Raw genomic sequence first — 16,986 nt, 5'->3', positions numbered from 1 at the left:
GGAGTCAGTGAAGAAAATGCCTGAGTAGGGGGTGAAACAGGGAGGCAGTTCACTTATTGTAATAGGACGAGAAGAAGTAAAAGCCTGACCTAAAGCAGGAGCAGGAGGGGAGGAGAGGACCGGGCATAACTGAAGAGATTTAAGAGACAGGGTAGTCAGGATGCAGTAAACTACTGGCTCTGAAGGATGACAAATGATAACTCCCAGACCCTGTGTGTTTGGACACCAGGTTCTGATGACTGGCTAGGGTTTCCAAGTCCAAGCCAGTTTCCTCAGCCTACGCCCCAGCATGGTAAGATGGAGGAGTGCCTGTCCCCACTGCTATTCAAATGCTCTAAGTCCTGGTTGAATACTCCCTCCGTTTATTTTTATTTTCATTCTGGATTCACACTTAGTCATTTCAAGGGAAGAGAAGGGCAAATTGTGACTGATTCTGTGAGCCAGTATTCGGCAAGTAACTGCCATCGTGTCAGAAGCATTGAGCTGGGGGTGGCAGTAGGTCTGGGGAAAAGTATGTCCTCTAAGAGTTTATGGGGCGCCTGGCCGGCTCCGTCAGTAGAGCACGCGACCCTTAATCTCAGGGCTGTGAGTTCAAGCCCCACGTTGGGTGTGAAGCCTACTTTTAAAACAAACAAAAAACCACTTTCAAGAGTTTAGACTCTATGTGGCCAAATGAGCACCTGCTGGCTCTGTTAGAACTGTGCTATATGGTCAACAACATGTATGGGAAATAGGAGATTCCTGTTTTAAGGGGAGCTCTGGGAGAGTCGTACTGGCGGTATTCATCTTGCTAGCCTGGGCTAAGCTGCAGTAACCAACCCCCACATCGCAGAGACTGAACACAACAAAATTTTACTTTTTGCTTATGTGAAGTTCTTTCGAGTTTGGTCAGCTACATCATCCAGAACTTGTGGCCTCCAAGGTTGCTTAGAAGGGGAAACTATGTTAGGAATAGTTTTGCCCATATCTGCCAAATTTAGTAACATGATTCCAACCTAACTGCAAGGACATTTAAGAAAGACAGTCTGCCTGTACGCCTAGGAAGAGGAAATAAAGTGGCGGATAAATAGTTCTGTCTCTGCCACACCCATCAAATTAGCAACCAAGCTCATTGTTAATGATTTCAATGATCCTGAAAACCAGGCTCTAGAGATAGTTCAGTCATCTGTGAATTTATCTTGAATATTAGCTTAGACAGAAAGGAAAATTCTGCCCTGCTGTTCATCACAGATAGACACATAAAACCAGTTGCAAAGTTAACAGGAAACAGTATTTCATCCAAGCACACCTGCAACTTAGAGTGTTATAAAATTTCCCTTCTCTGAGTGACTGCTTTTCTTTTTTTTAATTCACTGAGAAACTTTGTTCTCTAAAATCAGAGACTCCTGTTTGAAATTCTATCAGGGAGAATGAAGACTTGTAGTCTTGCTTGGAGAATCTAAGTCACTCTTGACAGAGAAGCAGCCTTGATTTCCAACCCAGGTATAGAACTTCAGAGCAGGTGTTTCTGAACATGGCACTCCCCATTTAGCTTTGTAGTTTGCACAGAAACTGAGCTCAGTCTGCTTTGCAGTCCAGAGCTGATGTTGACCCACTTCTCATACAGCTCTGTGTTCCGTTGAGCCTATCAAACTCTATTTCATTGAAATTTCACCTAACTTCCACCTTTCCCCACAATCCTATAATAATTATCTTTTCCTTTGGTAAGACACCCCCCCATCCTTCTGGTGTGGAGTTTTCCTTGTTGGACTGAGTCCGTAGCCTGACTTTGTTGAACTACAGGTTTGCCCTGGTAGACTTAGGCTGCTTGGACTAGGGCAATCTCAGACTTTACTTTGGCCTTCATGCTTATTTGTGCTTATAAATTCCCTTAATTTTCTTTTTGCTATTCAAAGTTACATATTAAACTATATTTTTAAATGACAAAAAAGTAATACTATATATGAATAGCTAGTAAGCACATGAAAAGATCTTTGACATCACTAGTCATGAGGGAAATACGAATCAAAAGCACAATGAGATATCACTTTATACTCACTAGTGGCAACAGCTATAGTCAAAAAGAGGTTAAGTGTTGGCAAGGATGTGGAGAAAAGTGGAAACCTCATGCATTGCTGGTGGGAACATAAAATAATGCAACTGTTTTGGGAAACAGTCTGGCAGTTCCTTTCAAAAGATTAAACTGAGTTACTACACAACCCATCAATTCCACTTCTAGGTATATACAAGAGAAACAAAAACATATCTATACGAAAACTTGTATTTGAATGTTCATGACAATATTATAATAGTCAAAAGGTGGAAAAAATCCAAGTGTCCATCAACTGATGAATGGATAAATAAAACATTGTAGCTTAATGGCATTATTGATATTATTTGGCAATAAAAGAGGAATGAAGTACTGATACATGCTATATCAATGAACCCTGAAAACATCATGCTAAGTGAAAGAAGCCAGTCACAAAGGACCACATATTGTATGATTCTATTCATGTGAAGTGTCCAGAATAGGCAAACCCATAGAGAAGAAGTAAATTGGTAGTATCTTAGGACTGAGGAAATTGGGGGAAAATGGAGAATGACTGCTAATGGATACAGGGTTTCTTTTTGGGGTGACTAAAATGTAAAATTGATTATGGTGATGGTAACATAAATCTCTGAATACATATACTAAAAACCATTATACACTTTAAATTGGTGACTTGTATGACATGTGAATTATTTCAATAAAGCTGTTACTAAGAAACAAAAAAACAACTATGCTGGACACAGGGGTCCCGTCCTGCTCTCAAAGAATTTAATACTGTGGCGGAGACAAACATTTTTAGGTAAGTGCTAAGGTACAGGCGAGTATGAAGGATCATGTGAGCACAAAGTAGGGCATCTGAGCCCAACAGGAGAATTAGGGGATGTTTTCCTTTGGTGGAAAATGATGTCCGAACTGAATCTTGAAGGAAAAACAAAATTTAGCGAGGCGAAGTGAAGTGGAACAAGGATCAGCAAAGCCCCAGGTTTGTGCTGAATACAGGAACTTGGAAAAGTACAAGAGCAATCTGATGTTTGTAATATGGCAAAGTACAAGGAGGAGAGTGCCGAGCCCATCACAAAGTAGGTTGGATAATAAACAACAACAATAATAAATTCCTAAGTGAACTATTAGTTAAAGCTAAAAATTTGAGTTGGACTCTAATAAAAGTCGCCCCCACCTCGGCCCCGGCTCTGCACAGGTACGAGAAAGGACCAAGTACCGTGCGGCGGAACGGATTTTTCGGGCGGTGGGGGCGCGTTTCTGGAACGGACCGGGGAAAGGAAGTGCGCTACATTATCTAAGGCACCCGCGCCCGGCCTCCGCGGGTTTGGTATTGGGACGGTCGCGTCCGGGCTGCCCGGGGCTGGCCTGAGCCCTTGGGTCTCTGGTGACGGGTAGAGGCGGCCGCAGGCTCAGGACCTGCTCGTTTCCGCCTCGGACGCCACGGGCTGACCTTGGCCGCTGCTCGTTGGCTGTTCTTGCTGACCTTGGTCCAGGGTCGGAGCCGATGGCAGCTTGGGCCGCCGTCAGCCTGAGCAGGGTCGCTGCCCGGTGCTTGCCGGGGGCGCGAGGCCCCGGGGTCCGGGCGGCTCTTCCGCCCCCCCTCGCGGCTTCCCAGCCTGAGCCCACGGGCTGTACCCCTGCTCTGGGCAGGACGCTGCACCTCACCGCGACGGTCCCCGCCGGGCACAACAAGTGGTCCAAAGTCCGGCATATCAAGGGTCCCAAGGACGCCGAAAGGAGTCGCATCTTCTCCAAGCTCTGTTTGAGCATCCGCCTGGCAGTTAAAGGTAAGTCACCCGCTGCTGCCCTCTCTGCGCCCACAGCTAAACCAGCCCCCCCCCCGCACCTTGGTCCTTCATATTCTTTTCTTTCCCTAATTCCCACTTCATAAACGCTCAGGGCACCTACCTACATTGTATGTCTCCACTCACCTTTCCAGATGCTGAGCACCGGCCTGCGTGGCAGGGAGTTGCTCTTAGGACGATAATGGTAAAAGTGACTTCATTCTAGTGTGTAGCCGGGTACTTCATAGAAACAGACCCTAAGAGTAAGGTCACATGTGTATCTTGCCTGAAGAGACAAATCAAGTCCTCTAGTCCCCTCTGGTAGCACATAGGCTGTGGAAGGGGCATGGAGTAAATCTATTACTGGCCCAGTCTCAGTTTGCTTCATTAGGGTGTCCTAAGAAGACACATTTACTGGAAGGTAAGTTTGCAACCTTGTCTTTTTCAATTGTGTAGCCACTGCAAGAGGACTTTTTTGTTTTTGTATTTAGTGTCAGATACCTGTAGGAGTGGAGAAAAAAGTCCTGTAAAAATCATGGACTTTGGGGTCAAGAAGACTTGGTTTCTGTCACTTACTAACTGTATGACCTTGAGCAAATGGCTTAACCTTGCTGAGTTTCAGTTTCCTTCTGTAAAACTCGGATAGTACCCACCGTATGGTCGTTTTCTGGCACATAATAGGCACTCAGTAAATACTAATTTACCCCTAGAACTCATGCCTGATATTTCTCTTGACTTCCTTCTAAATTCTTGATAATTGAGTGAGATCAACACTATTGAGTGTTTGTTATATGCACTGGTAACACAGAATAATGAGGTATAGCCCCTACCCTGAGAGACAGCATGATTACCTGCTGTCATACGAGCATTTCAATAATTACACACAAAATAGTAGAGTCACAGCAAGGGGTATTAGTAAGTCCAGGAAATGTTGGTACCATGTTCATCCCTTACCTCTTCATCTGATGCAAAGTGGTATTTGCTGAAACCTAGCAGAAAGATATCCATCATTAAAGAGTGAATTAGAGGGGCGCCTGGGTGGCTCAGTCGTTAAGCGTCTGCCTTCGGCTCAGGTCATGATCCCAGGGTCCTGGGATCGAGCCCCGCATCGGGTTCCCTGCTCCGCGGGAAGCCTGCTTCTCCCTCTCCCACTCCCCCTGCTTGTGTTCCCTCTCTCGCTGTGTCTCTCTCTGTCAAATAAATAAAATCTTAAAAAAAATAATAAAATAAAGAGTGAATTAGAAACTTCTTTTCCAAAATACTTCTCCATATTCCATTTAAACACTGAATAAATATTCTAAATTAACTGAGAACCAAGTGGTGACTTACTGCTCTTTTGGCTGGGTGGGGGTGGGTAGAATGGCAGAAATCCCTTCTTTCTCCCCGGCTGTAATGAGATGTGTTCACTCACTCTTTTCTCTCTATCTCAGAAGGAGGCCCCAACCCTGAGCACAACAGCAGTCTGGCCAACATCTTAGAGGTGTGTCGCAGCAAGCACATGCCCAAGTCAACGATTGAGGCATCGCTGAAAATGGGGGTGTGTCCTCAGTTTGACTTCTTGTTATTGATCACAGCCCCTCCAGGGCCCATGTCTGGAAGGCCACCAAACACTCCTTAGATTATCAGAGAGACGGGTAGCATTGTGGTTGATACCCTCAATACAGAGCCTTCTGGTGGCTCTCTGACCTTGGACATTGGTTATGGGCGTACAATCAGGAATAGGATGAATAGACAATGTACAGAACCAGACGGCCTAGGACTACTCAGCCAAAGTGTGAGGAGATGAGGTAGAAAGACGGGGCTACAATGTGGGGAATGTTAGATTGAGGAAGGATGTGTTTTTCAGGTATTTATGCCGTAAAGGAGAAGAGCCAGTAGAAAGGGAGACGGGGCATTAGTGATGGTGGGAGGGGCAGGGTTAGAGCCCAGTAATGGGAATTGTCTTTGAGCCCAGGTGAGAGGATACCTCTTCCTCTGGGACAGTAGGAAGGATTTGAGGAAGTGATAAGCATCTTAATAGCTAATAATTATTGAGTGCTTACTCTAGGCCAACCACTTTGAAAGAACTTTGTATGCATTATCTCACTGAATCCTCAAAGCAACCTTAAGTGGAAACTGAGACACAGAAAGATTAGGTGACCAAGTCCCATGGAAAATGACAGAGTTGAAACCAGACAGACTCTAGAACCTGTTCTCTAACCATTATACATACACATGCCTTCATGTGGGCTTTGGTGCAGATAAAGTGGAAGTAGAGGATTTCTCCCCACCTGCTGATCTTTTATTTCCTTTGTGAAAGAAGAAGGAAGAAATTGTCATTTGAGTTCCTGGAAAGGCAGCGGTGCTGGGAGAGAGTGGTGAAGGTCAGATGTGTGGGCAAGGGATGAGTGGAGGCGGCACGGGAGGTCCAATGAGACTGGTCACTAGACCTTTGATGAATTGTTGGAATTTTGTGGCCATGCTATTTTCAGTGGTTCTTATGATAGGGCCCAGGTGTGCTATTTCCTAAAGCGATACTCAGCACCCCAGGGGTAGGAGACTTCACAGGTGGTTTCATGCGGGTTGGGTGTAAGAGGATGAGTCTTGGTAGGAGTGTGGGGGGTGGTGTGTGTGTTAGATGTGGGATTCAGCTGGGACAGGGAGGAAATGAAACTAGGAGATGACTGATTGTTCAGGGACCAGAGAAACAGACTCCCTTCCCAGTAAGGGGTCGTACTTGTAATTACTTCAAAAGTTGGTCCCAAAGGGCCACTTCTCAGAGGTGGGGGGGGGGGGCGGCGACAATAAAGATTTGAGACCCTAAGCTGTACCCCAGAGTGCCCATCCCATGGAGTCAGTATCTGTGTTCTGGGCTGGGGTGCAAGAGGGAATTGGGAAACAGGAAAATGTGCTCATGTTGTTTATTGCAGAAAACCAAGGATGTTTATTTGCTGTATGAGGGCCGAGGCCCTGGTGGCTCTTCTCTGCTCATTGAGGCATTATCTAACAGTGGCTCCAAGTGCTATTCAGACATCAGACATATCCTGAACAAGAATGGGTAGGTGTAGGTCTGGGGAGAGTGGAAGGGTATGAAGCCTTGAGGTTCCAATTCTTTGCAAGGAAAGTACAGTTGTTCCTGGTGGTGTTTCAAGTTGTAAGCATACTTCATCCTTAGCAGAATCCAAATGGGGTCATTTATTCTCCCTTAATTCGTTCTGTACTAGGCAGGACCCAGAAGACTTGGTCATCAGGTGGAGAAGGGGCCCTTTGTCCCATTTTCCCCTTCTATAGCCATATGATGTCCAGGTCTTAAAATGTAGCACCAAGACTGGAATCTTAAATGATGAGCAACGTCTTTGCATCCCCTAAACTGCAATCAGGGCAGAAAGAAGGGGATGGGGATATGTTTGGATTTTTCCCTTGCCTGGTGGTAGCTGCATATTCTCCTTCAGAAGTATGTATGTCTATATTCCAAAGGCTGGGTGAGAAATAGAGTGATTAGAATGTGGTGCTATGTGGAGCTGAGTGTCTACAGGCGTTCAGTCTGGCGTGTTTCCTTTCCTTTGAGGGGAATGATGGCTGATGGAGCTCGCCACTCTTTTGACAAAAAGGGGGTGATCGTGGTTGGAGTGGAGGACAGAGAGAAGAAAGCTGTGAACCTAGAGCATGCCCTGGAGCTGGCAATCGAAGCAGGAGCTGAAGATGTCAAGGAAACTGAAGACGAAGAGGAAAAGAACATTTTTAAAGTGAGTATGAAGCTTGACGTTTGGTGGACTTTCGAGAGGGTCCTAATAGATGCATTAAGGCGTGTTTCTTTCTGTTTTTTCTTTCTCATGCCCTGGGGTACAAGTGACATAAAGAGTTCACGTATTGCATAAGCATTTATTAAGCAAATACTAGATAGGGCTTACTCAGGACTACTAGAAAGATTCAGAACTCTGAAAACTGTATCTCTGCTATTAAGAACTTACACACAGTGATTCATACAGTAGTTCCATTCAGGTTTTGCAGAGTTCTGACTGGCTTTATTCTGCTATCTCCTGGCCCCTCACCTCTTGACTTTCTTTTGTACCCAGTTTATTTGTGATGCCTCTTCACTGCATCAAGTGAGGAAGAAGCTGGACTCCCTGGGCTTGTGTTCGGTGTCCTGTTCACTAGAATTCATCCCCAATACAAAGGTGCAGCTGGCTGACCCCGACCTGGAGCAGGCCGCCCTTCTCATCCAGGCTCTTGGCAGCCATGACGACGTGATCCAGGTCTATGACAACATTGAGTAACCAGGCTCTATGTGCCCCCGGGGGCCTTCTTAGGCAACTGGCAGCTCATTCTGGAGCACAGGCTTCTGCAACGACTCTGAGACTGAAGCAGATTGGAGGCCTAGCAGGTTAGGAGGCATAAAACCAAGACCTGCAGCTTTGTGGCCAAGGGAATCACCAACTCCGTGGGGCCTCTTTGTCAGCTCTGCTGGTGTCTCAGAGCCCTCCTGGCTGCAGGGTGGAGCCAGCCGGCTAACCAGACTCTGATCTTAGGAAGTTGGCCCTTGTGGGCATGGCAGGTGCCCTGAGGGCCCTTGTACTAGAAACTGCTCTTAAATAATGTGACTGATCTGAGTTGCTATACTCCTGTTGTGTGGCTCTTGAGTTTTCCTGGGTTTTTATCCAGCTGTTGGGATGCTCTTGACTTCCTTTGAAGTCTGTAGGTTTAGTTTCACTACTCCAGTCCCAGCCCTTTTTTTTTTTGACCAGAGAAATGTAGCTCTCTACAGGCACCACTCTGTGCTCTAATGCTGGTCTGGTGGCCTAAAGCTGTCATTAATCATGCAAATAGTATTTGTCAAACACCTGTGTGCCAGGAACTGCACTTAACCAGGAGCACAAGCTGTTCAGTTGGTGCCCTGTGTTAGATCCTGCTCTAAGACATAGGACCTCAGAGGTCAGACACAGGACTGCTATCTGCTGGAATACCCTAGGGCAGTGTGAACTGCTGTGCATGCATCCTTGTTCTCTTCTTGGGGCCTCTGTGCCCTCCTTCTGCCAGACAGCTTAAGGCTCTAACACAGTAGGAAATCAAGTGCCAATGATAAGGGACTCCAAGGCCCTGCTTCACCCAGGCCCCATGTGTTCTGAGATTGGTCAGAGCAGACCTGTCAGCAGATTGGACTGCTCTCAGGAAAGGTTACGCCAAGCTGGCTTTGAAAGCTACTTGATCGCCAGAATGCCCGCCCTAGCTCCTTTTCATCCCTGCTGCCAAATGATGCGGCACGGAACTGGAGAGGAAATGAGAGTAGAAGGAGGGTGAAGGACTGAGTCAGAGCCTAGCCAGCTGGGAAAGAGGACCCTTCGTACCTTTGGCTCCTAAGTGTCACTTTTAGGTTTAGAGAGACCGGGAGTGCCAGTCACCTGTGCAGGGGCCTGTCACACATGTCAGGCCTGGAGTGGCTTTTTGATCATTTATTCTCCCTTAATTCGTTCTGTACTAGGCAGGACCCAGAAGACTTGGTCATCAGGTGGAGAAGGGGCCCTTTGTCCCATTTTCCCCTTCTATAACCATATGATGTCCAGGTCTTAAAATGTAGCACCAAGACTGGAATCTTAAATGATGAGCAACGTCTTTGCATCCCCTAAACTGCAATCAGGGCAGAAAGAAGGGGATGGGGATATGTTTGGATTTTTTCCCTTGCCTGGTGGTAGCTACATAATGTCCTTCAGAAGTATGCATGTCTATATTCCAAAGGCTGGGTGAGAAATGGCTTTTTGATCCCTGTTACTCACCTACTCATAAGTCGTGTAAGCCAGTTCTGAGATCAGAGTAATTTTCCTGAAGGAGCTTCAGGTAAATGAGGAGAACAAAAACCAAATTGGCTGGCTATAAATAATAACTTCAGCTTCTAGGAAAACAGATTACTAATTCCATGATGACTTTAACAGTTGGAGAGCAAAGGCTAAGGAAAGAAAAACCAATGAAATAACCCACAAAATGCCAAAGTATATCTCTTATACCTAATTTCATAATCATGATACCACCTGGCATTCTTTTTTTTTTTTTTAAGATTTATTTATTTGTGAGCGAGAGAGCAGGGGGAGGGGCAGAGGGAGAGAGAGAGAATCCCAAGCAGGCTCCACACTCAGCACTGAGCCCAATGCAGGGCTTGATCTTATGACCCTGAGATCATGACCTGAGCTGAAATCAAGAGTTGGATGCTTAACCAACTGAGCCACCCAGGTGCCCCACATTCTTTAGTTTTTAAAGGAGATAACTCATCCAAATAGTGCACTTCAAAGTTTAAGTGCTGCTTTGTAATTTATAAGATACTTTTACATGTTATTTATTTTATTTTCACAGCAAACCTATAAAATAATCAGGCCAAGTATTTTATGCACAAATGGTCTCATAGCCAAGCAGGTGAGAATAGGTCTAATACTACACCTTACATTGATAGACCTTGGTTTATAAAAATAGTTGTTTTGTAAATGTTTAATATAATTATAATTTGGAAGAATCTGATAATTTCTGATCTGAGAAATCTGCACCAGGAGAGTCTGCTCTGGTAGGGAACTTGGCTATTCATGTGAATAGTCCTCTAATGTAATAGATAGGATTTGCTAATCAGGATTTTTGTGTAACCAGTTTTCTTACAGCAAGGCTTTGAATGGCTCTGCACTGACCCCTGGTGGTGCCCTGCAGTCTTTCCTGTGGCTAATATGGGAAAGGCAGAAATGAAGCCTTATTTGGACCTGTTCTGCCTCTAAGACTGCTAAAGAGACCCTTAGCTACATAGGTTAAATAGTTAAGTAACTATTTAACTGAATAGTTAAGTAGAGAGGATATGCATTATTCTGCCACTAAAAATTATTTTTTGAAGAAATTTTATGTCAGAAAATGTTTACAATGTAAAGTAGAAAACAAAGATGTAAAGCTATGTCTATAATATGGTCCCAATTTTAAAAATATAGTCATACTTTATGAACTCTAAAAGAAAAAGAGTAGAAGGAAGTGTATCAGAATCTCAAAACTGGTTATCTCTCGGTGGTGATGTTATCACTGAGTTTTATTTTCTATAATCATATATTTTATCAGGGGAAACATTTTTAAAAAAAGAAAACTAGTCACATTATTGTCCAGCTAGGGTGACAGCAGGTGAGAGGCCAGGAGTCAGGCATACCTTAAACTCCAAAGAATGAGATCTGGTCTTGGCTTGGCCTTATCTTTGGTCATTGTCTTAGCAGACAAAATCGTTCAGTGCTTTGCAGCTGGCTTCAGCTCACTTTCAAGTGACCTTTCCATGGGATGGGAGTATTTGTGACAGGTTCCGTCCATAGCCTTGACTCTCACAAGAAGCGTTCACGTGGTATGTAGCCGCCTTCCCTTTGCCAGAGGCCCCAGCTAAATCGAACAGGAACCATGAAGGCTCTGCTTCCAGCCCACAATGGAAATTCAGCCATGGCCTGAGTTACTCTTTTGTTGTTTTGTTTTGTTTTGTTTTACTCTCTGAAACTTATAGCACAACGGTGAATAAAACTTCACACTCAAAGAAACCCCAACTTGTAGACTTTTATTTGAATCCCTGGGGACTCCTCTGGAGCCATTCTGAAGAGGAAATAAATGAGCCAGTAGGTCTGGCAAGAGTGAGTGTTATGATAGATACCATACTAGTCTTGACCGGAACCGCTTTCTCCCCTTATGCCCTCCCCAGACGCTGAACAGGATAGTAGTTTTTGCTTTTCCGCTTTTTGTCTTTCTTTTGTCCATGTGAAAGATGTCTGTGTTTTTGGAATGAATAAGTGACCCTCAAATGGGGGGATTCCCTACCCCCTTCCTCCTAAGATATAACCACCATTAACAATCTACTCTGTATTATTTTACTCCTTGGAACCAATCTGCTGGGGAACAGATTTAAACTCTGCCAATTGCCAGCAACCTTGGACAAAAATTTAACCTCTTTGCATCTATTTCCTCGTCTATAAAATGAGGACAATAGTACCTATATCATAGGGCTATTTTGACAAGTAAGTTAACATATGTTAAGCACTTAAAACAGTGCCTGGCAATAGTAAGTGCTCAATAAATGTTGGCCTTTCCCCCACCCCCACTAAGTATGAATGAACATTTTTTAAAACTGAAATGTGATCACCTTCTACATTTCTGCTTTATAAGTTGTTTTTGTTTTTTTCATTTCACAATGTATCCTGGATGCTGCAATGAACATTACTTACCTTTGCTCACTTGCCTAGTGTTCCTTAGGATAAATTTATAGAAATGGAATTTCTAAATGAAAAGCAATTTTTCCCTATTAGTTAATGTCAATAATATATAAAATATCACAGTTGTAAAAATCTTCTCTGAGGTAGACATCATTCCTTAATAATGCAGATAAAATAACTGGTTGAACTAGTGATCTGAATATATTCTTTACCTCTGAATTAAAAGGACTTTCATTAGGGGCGCCTGGGTGATTCAGTTGGTTAAGTGTCTGCCTTCAGTTCAGATCATGACTTTGGGGTTCTGGGATCGAGCCCTGCATTGGGCTCCCTGCTCAGTGGGGAGTCTGCTTCTCCCTCTGCCTCTACTCATGCTCACTCTTTCTTCTCAAATAAATAAATAAAAATAAATAAAATCTTTAAAAAAAAAGAATTTTCACCAAATCAGGTGATTTCTTTCTTCTTTTTTTTTTTTTCCAGAGAGCATGCACATAAGCAGGGGTGGGGGGCAGAGGGAGAGAGAAAGAGAATCTTAAGCAGGCTTCACACCCAGCTTGGAGCCTGACGCAGGGCTCAGTCTTGACCCTGACATCATGACCTGAGCCAAAATCAAGAGTCTGACCCTTAACCAACTGAGCCACCCAAGCACCCCTTGTTTTCTTGTTTAATACCAAATTCATTGAGCTATCCCTGAAAAGAATTCATTCATGTTTATTATTCCCTATCTTGTGTCCAAGTATCCCTATGCTCTTGAAAGAGAAAAAGGAAAATGTTCAGCTGGTACATCAAGCTGCCTGAAGCCCTGAGCATTAGGGGCAGGTTGTGATCCTTGGGATCAGGTATGACTCGGGTACTTAACTAGGGGCATCTACTCAGTGTGAAACTGGGGGAACAGACTTGAGAAGGCATGGCCCAGATGGGAGGCTTCACATGGGGAAAATGAAGAGTGAGGAGAGAAACAATATAGAAAGAGAAAAAAATAAACTAAAAGGGCACACTTGTGGAGATTACATTCAACTACTAACAACCCCAGTTGAGGTTCACTTATTCAAGAAAATGTTTGTTTTTTAAATGAAATGTTTGTTTTTTAAATGTACTGTGAAAGATGCTCGGCATACCAATTTGAATGACAGCTTCTGTCTCTATGCTTACTTCCTTAAAGGCAGTTACAACAGAGTGGGATAGGTGCTTTGATAAAGAAAGTACTAGGTGCTCTGGTACCCAGAATTGTGAGTATTTGTCTGGAAGGGTTTCATGGAGGGAGTGATGTTCAGGCTTAGTTCTTTCCTGAAAGAATGGGGGTGGGGGGAAGAGTGGAGGAGAAGAGTGTTTAAAACAAAATAGCAGATGCAGAGGTGTGGAGGCGAGATGAACTCCAGTGGTTCTGTGTGGCCAGAACATAGAATTTGAATGATGGGGCTGGCAGAGGTGGGAAATGGAAAAGCTTGTGGCTAGAGAGGCATAGCCTGAGTCCTGAAGGGCCTTCTTAACTACATCCACATATTTGACTTATCCTAAGGGCAATAGGAAACTATAGAGTTTTTAAGCAGAGCATGACAGGATCAGGTGTCCGTTTTAGAAAGATCACCCTGTGATGTAAGCAGACACTGTTATACTGGGTTTGAACTAGAATGGTGGAGCTGAGGGTGGGAGAGGAATGGACAGATTGGTAAGGTTAGCTGTGGGAGGAGGGAAATGGAGAGGAAGAGTTCTCCAAGGTAGAGAGTTCACAGAGCCAACTTGTGAAACTGAAGATGGCAGAGGAAATACGGAACTATGGAGGAAAATGATGAATTCAGTTTGGACCTGTAGAATTTGAGGTGCCTATGGGAGGCTAGAGGATGATGTCTTGGGAGCTCAGAAGAAAGTCTAGTATGGTAACTTCAGCATGGGAATGTTTGAGATGGCTGTTAAGAGACAGATAATGGAAAGGAAGCAGTTACTCGAAGGAAGGAAAGTCATAAGGCTCTTTTCAGCTAAAGACTTATGTGGTTGTACTGTGGTTCTCTACTATGTGTGAGGCACTATTCTAAGTGCTGGTGATAGGATAAGGCAGTAAACAGGACAAAATCCCTGCTGCTACACAGCTTATGTTCATTGTAGTTAGAGAAAAGACAAATAAAATACAATTTAGTCACTATGAAGAAAAATAAGGCAGAATAAAGTATGATGGAGAGGAGAGAGGCTCTTTTGGATGGGGTGCTTAGAAACTCAAAAGAGTTGACATTTGACCAAAGACCTGAATAAAATGCAGGAATTAGCCATGGGAACACTTTGGGGAAGAGCATTCCAGGTAGAACAAATGGAAAGTGCAAAGGTCCTGAGCTTGGTAGGCCCAAAATGTGGTAAGAAGGCAGTGTGGCTGGAAGAGTGATCGTGGGAGAGAGGTAGAGATGAGGTAGGAGAGGATGGCAGGGCCAGCTCCTCTTGAGCCTTAAAGGCCATGACAAAGAGTTTGGGTTTTATTCTAAGTGCAACGGGAAGCCATTGGAGGCTTAACAGCAGGACGGTGGCATCTGAATTACATTTTACAAGGATTGCTTTGGCTGCTGTGTAGAGAATCATTTTTTAGGTGACCACAGAGGAAACAAGGTAACGGGTTAGGAGGCTAGGGCAGTCATCCAGGAGAGGGTAGAAGCTTGGACCAGGGTGGTAGTGATGAGAAGTGGTTGGATTCAGATATATTTTGAAACCAGAGGCGAGAGGACCTGCTGAAGGGTTAGATATAGGGGTGTTAGGCAAAGAGCAAAACCAAGGAAGACTTCTAGGTTTGTATTTTAATAATTGGAAAATAGAGGAGCAGGCTGTTTTAGGGGGAGGGGGAAAGGATAAAGAGTTCAGTGTGAAACTTGTGAAATTGGAGATGTGTTTCAGACATTCTAAGAGAAGCTGCTGAATAACCCTTCCAATACAGGCAATGGAGTGAGTACTAGATTTCCACTTGCATAGTTCTGTTTTTCTTTTATATTTATCTCACAGGTCTATAAAATTAAGGGTCAGATATGAGCTTCAGATTGGTAGATTGGGACCTCCAGCACTGGCTTATTACACACATTCTCACTAAGGTGATACCCCAGTGGAGTGAAAAATGATTAAGGGGTGAAAAAAAATCTTAGATAATACAATGGTATGTGGCCTTCAAAGCTCAACCCTACTTGACCAAATCTTATTCCTTAGTATTTAATTTCTCTCATTAGAATTTACATTTAATTAAGTAATGCAAAATTTTCTCCTGGGGGGCAGATAATGAAAAAGTTGAGAAACACTGGTCGGGTACAAGAACATGACCTTTGGGTGGCAGATAGACCTGGTATGAATCCTGGCTCTACCACTTGGACATGGTCCTTAACTTCTCTGAGCTTCAATTTCATCATTTAAATGCCAATAGTATTGCTTACCTCAGAGTTATTGGAAAGATTAAATAAGATGATGTGCCTGGCATATAATAAATGACATAATTATTAATTTTCTTTCTCCCCTTCCCAGAAAAAAGATTATTATAGTCAGGAACTACAATAAACTGGGTAGGGATCTAATCAAGTGGGAGAATGACAGATTTAAAAGCTTGTTGGGGAGGGGGGAAAAAAAACCAGGACAAGGGGCCTGATTAAATATTGGGGGGAGGAAGGAGTGTAAAGAAAGAGAGGAGTCCAAGATAATTCTTGAGAGATTTGGCACCCAAGGCAAAGCCACCACCAAAGATTCTTAGTTGACGGTTGAAAATGGCATCAGAGGAAGATTATTCCGGCGTCTGATTTGTATTACACCGGAACAAGGACTAGAGGAAGGGAGCCCATATTGATTGTGATGGACTTGGCATCTGAAGACCTGGGTGTATAAAATGTTGAACAATGAGGGCTGGAGAAATTATGGTCATTCTCTATTTTGAAATATGCAGCCAGTACAATTGTTTCGGAACAATATTTCAGTGGCACGGGAAAACACTTATAATAAAATGTAAGCATACTACAAAACAATACGAAGCTATTTTTGTCAAACGTATATCTTGGTAGGAAAGAGATAAAATTATCCTTGGGGTGGAATTTTTTTTTTTTTTCAGTTTTACTTCGAAGAGCTTGTATTGCTTTCATAACCAAAGAAAAAAAGCTTTTATCCGAAAGAACCTCTCTGACTTTGTCACTTACTGGTGTTGGCCCTGGCCAGCAGCGGAACTCCCAGACTTCCGAGGACCCACATTCCAGTACTACCCCAGCCCCTCGGAGGGTGTGACCCCGGAGGTAGGAGACCCAGGAAAAGGCGGGCAGTGGTGAGGCCGCCCCTGCCTCCGGGCAAGCGCAGCGTCCGGACCGGAGGACTTGTCAGGGGATCCGGCGGCAGAGGTGGCCACAGGCCGGGAAGCGCTCAGAGCCTGAACCCTCCCCGCTTATTGCGCGCCCGGTGCGGGCACAGGGAGGAGCAGGACGCCGGACTCAGGGGCCACCCTGGCGGCCGAGAGCAGGGAGGGCGGGAGGCCGACGGCCCCTCCAGCCGCTTTCCCAAACTCCAGCCCCAAAGTAGCCGGAGGGGAACAGCGCCAGCCCGCGCGCCCGCCGAGCCTTCAGTGACCCACGGGAGGTGGGAATGTGGGCGGAGCCTCACGCGCGAGCTGTGATTGGAGCAACCAACACCTCCCGGGGAGAGAGGGAGGGCGAGACGGCGAGGGATGCGCAGAGGCGGGTGCTCAGAGCCCTCTGCGTGATTGGCTAGCAGAGAGTGAACCGGGTGCTGTTTCGATGATTGGCAGGCAGTTAGACAGCCCTCGGAAACGGCCTTGGCTTCGCCCATTGGCATCCTACGAGAGTAGGCGGGATTGGTTCATCGTGTGGTGCTGATGATTAGCTGGCGACTGAGAGGGTGTTGGGGAGAGAGCGGGGTTGGGGGGTGACTGGGGCAGGGACTTCCTCCCTGTTATTGGCTGGTGAAGTGAGTGGGGGTGGTATGAAGGTCCAGCGACTGCCTGGGATTGGCGGGCGCTGCGGTGAGTGACAGACAA

The 16,986-nt window shown here is 44.9% G+C and overlaps 1 protein-coding gene across 2 annotated transcripts; it reads left to right on the top strand.

Moving 5' to 3' along the window:
• Positions 1 to 3,330: 3,330 nt before the first annotated feature.
• TACO1 (translational activator of cytochrome c oxidase I) lies at positions 3,331 to 11,330 on the top strand. 2 transcript variants are annotated; one of them, XM_031036461.2, is made up of 5 exons: positions 3,331 to 3,819; positions 5,247 to 5,296; positions 6,726 to 6,853; positions 7,364 to 7,541; positions 7,872 to 11,330. In XM_031036461.2, exons 1-5 carry the CDS (start codon positions 3,537 to 3,539, stop codon positions 8,070 to 8,072), a joined length of 840 nt encoding a protein of 279 aa, XP_030892321.1. In that variant the 5' UTR covers positions 3,331 to 3,536; the 3' UTR covers positions 8,073 to 11,330. The 2 variants fall into 2 exon arrangements, with proteins under 2 accessions (XP_030892321.1, XP_006741140.1); XM_006741077.3 differs by having other exon boundaries at positions 3,332 to 3,819; positions 5,247 to 5,353.
• The last annotated feature ends 5,656 nt before the right edge of the window (positions 11,331 to 16,986 follow it).

This window comes from Leptonychotes weddellii, chromosome 15 (genome assembly GCF_054177405.1).
Source record: "Leptonychotes weddellii isolate Sample4059 chromosome 15, ASM5417740v2, whole genome shotgun sequence".
Taxonomy (NCBI): domain Eukaryota; kingdom Metazoa; phylum Chordata; class Mammalia; order Carnivora; family Phocidae; genus Leptonychotes; species Leptonychotes weddellii.
This window is presented reverse-complemented; position numbering and strand designations above follow the sequence as displayed.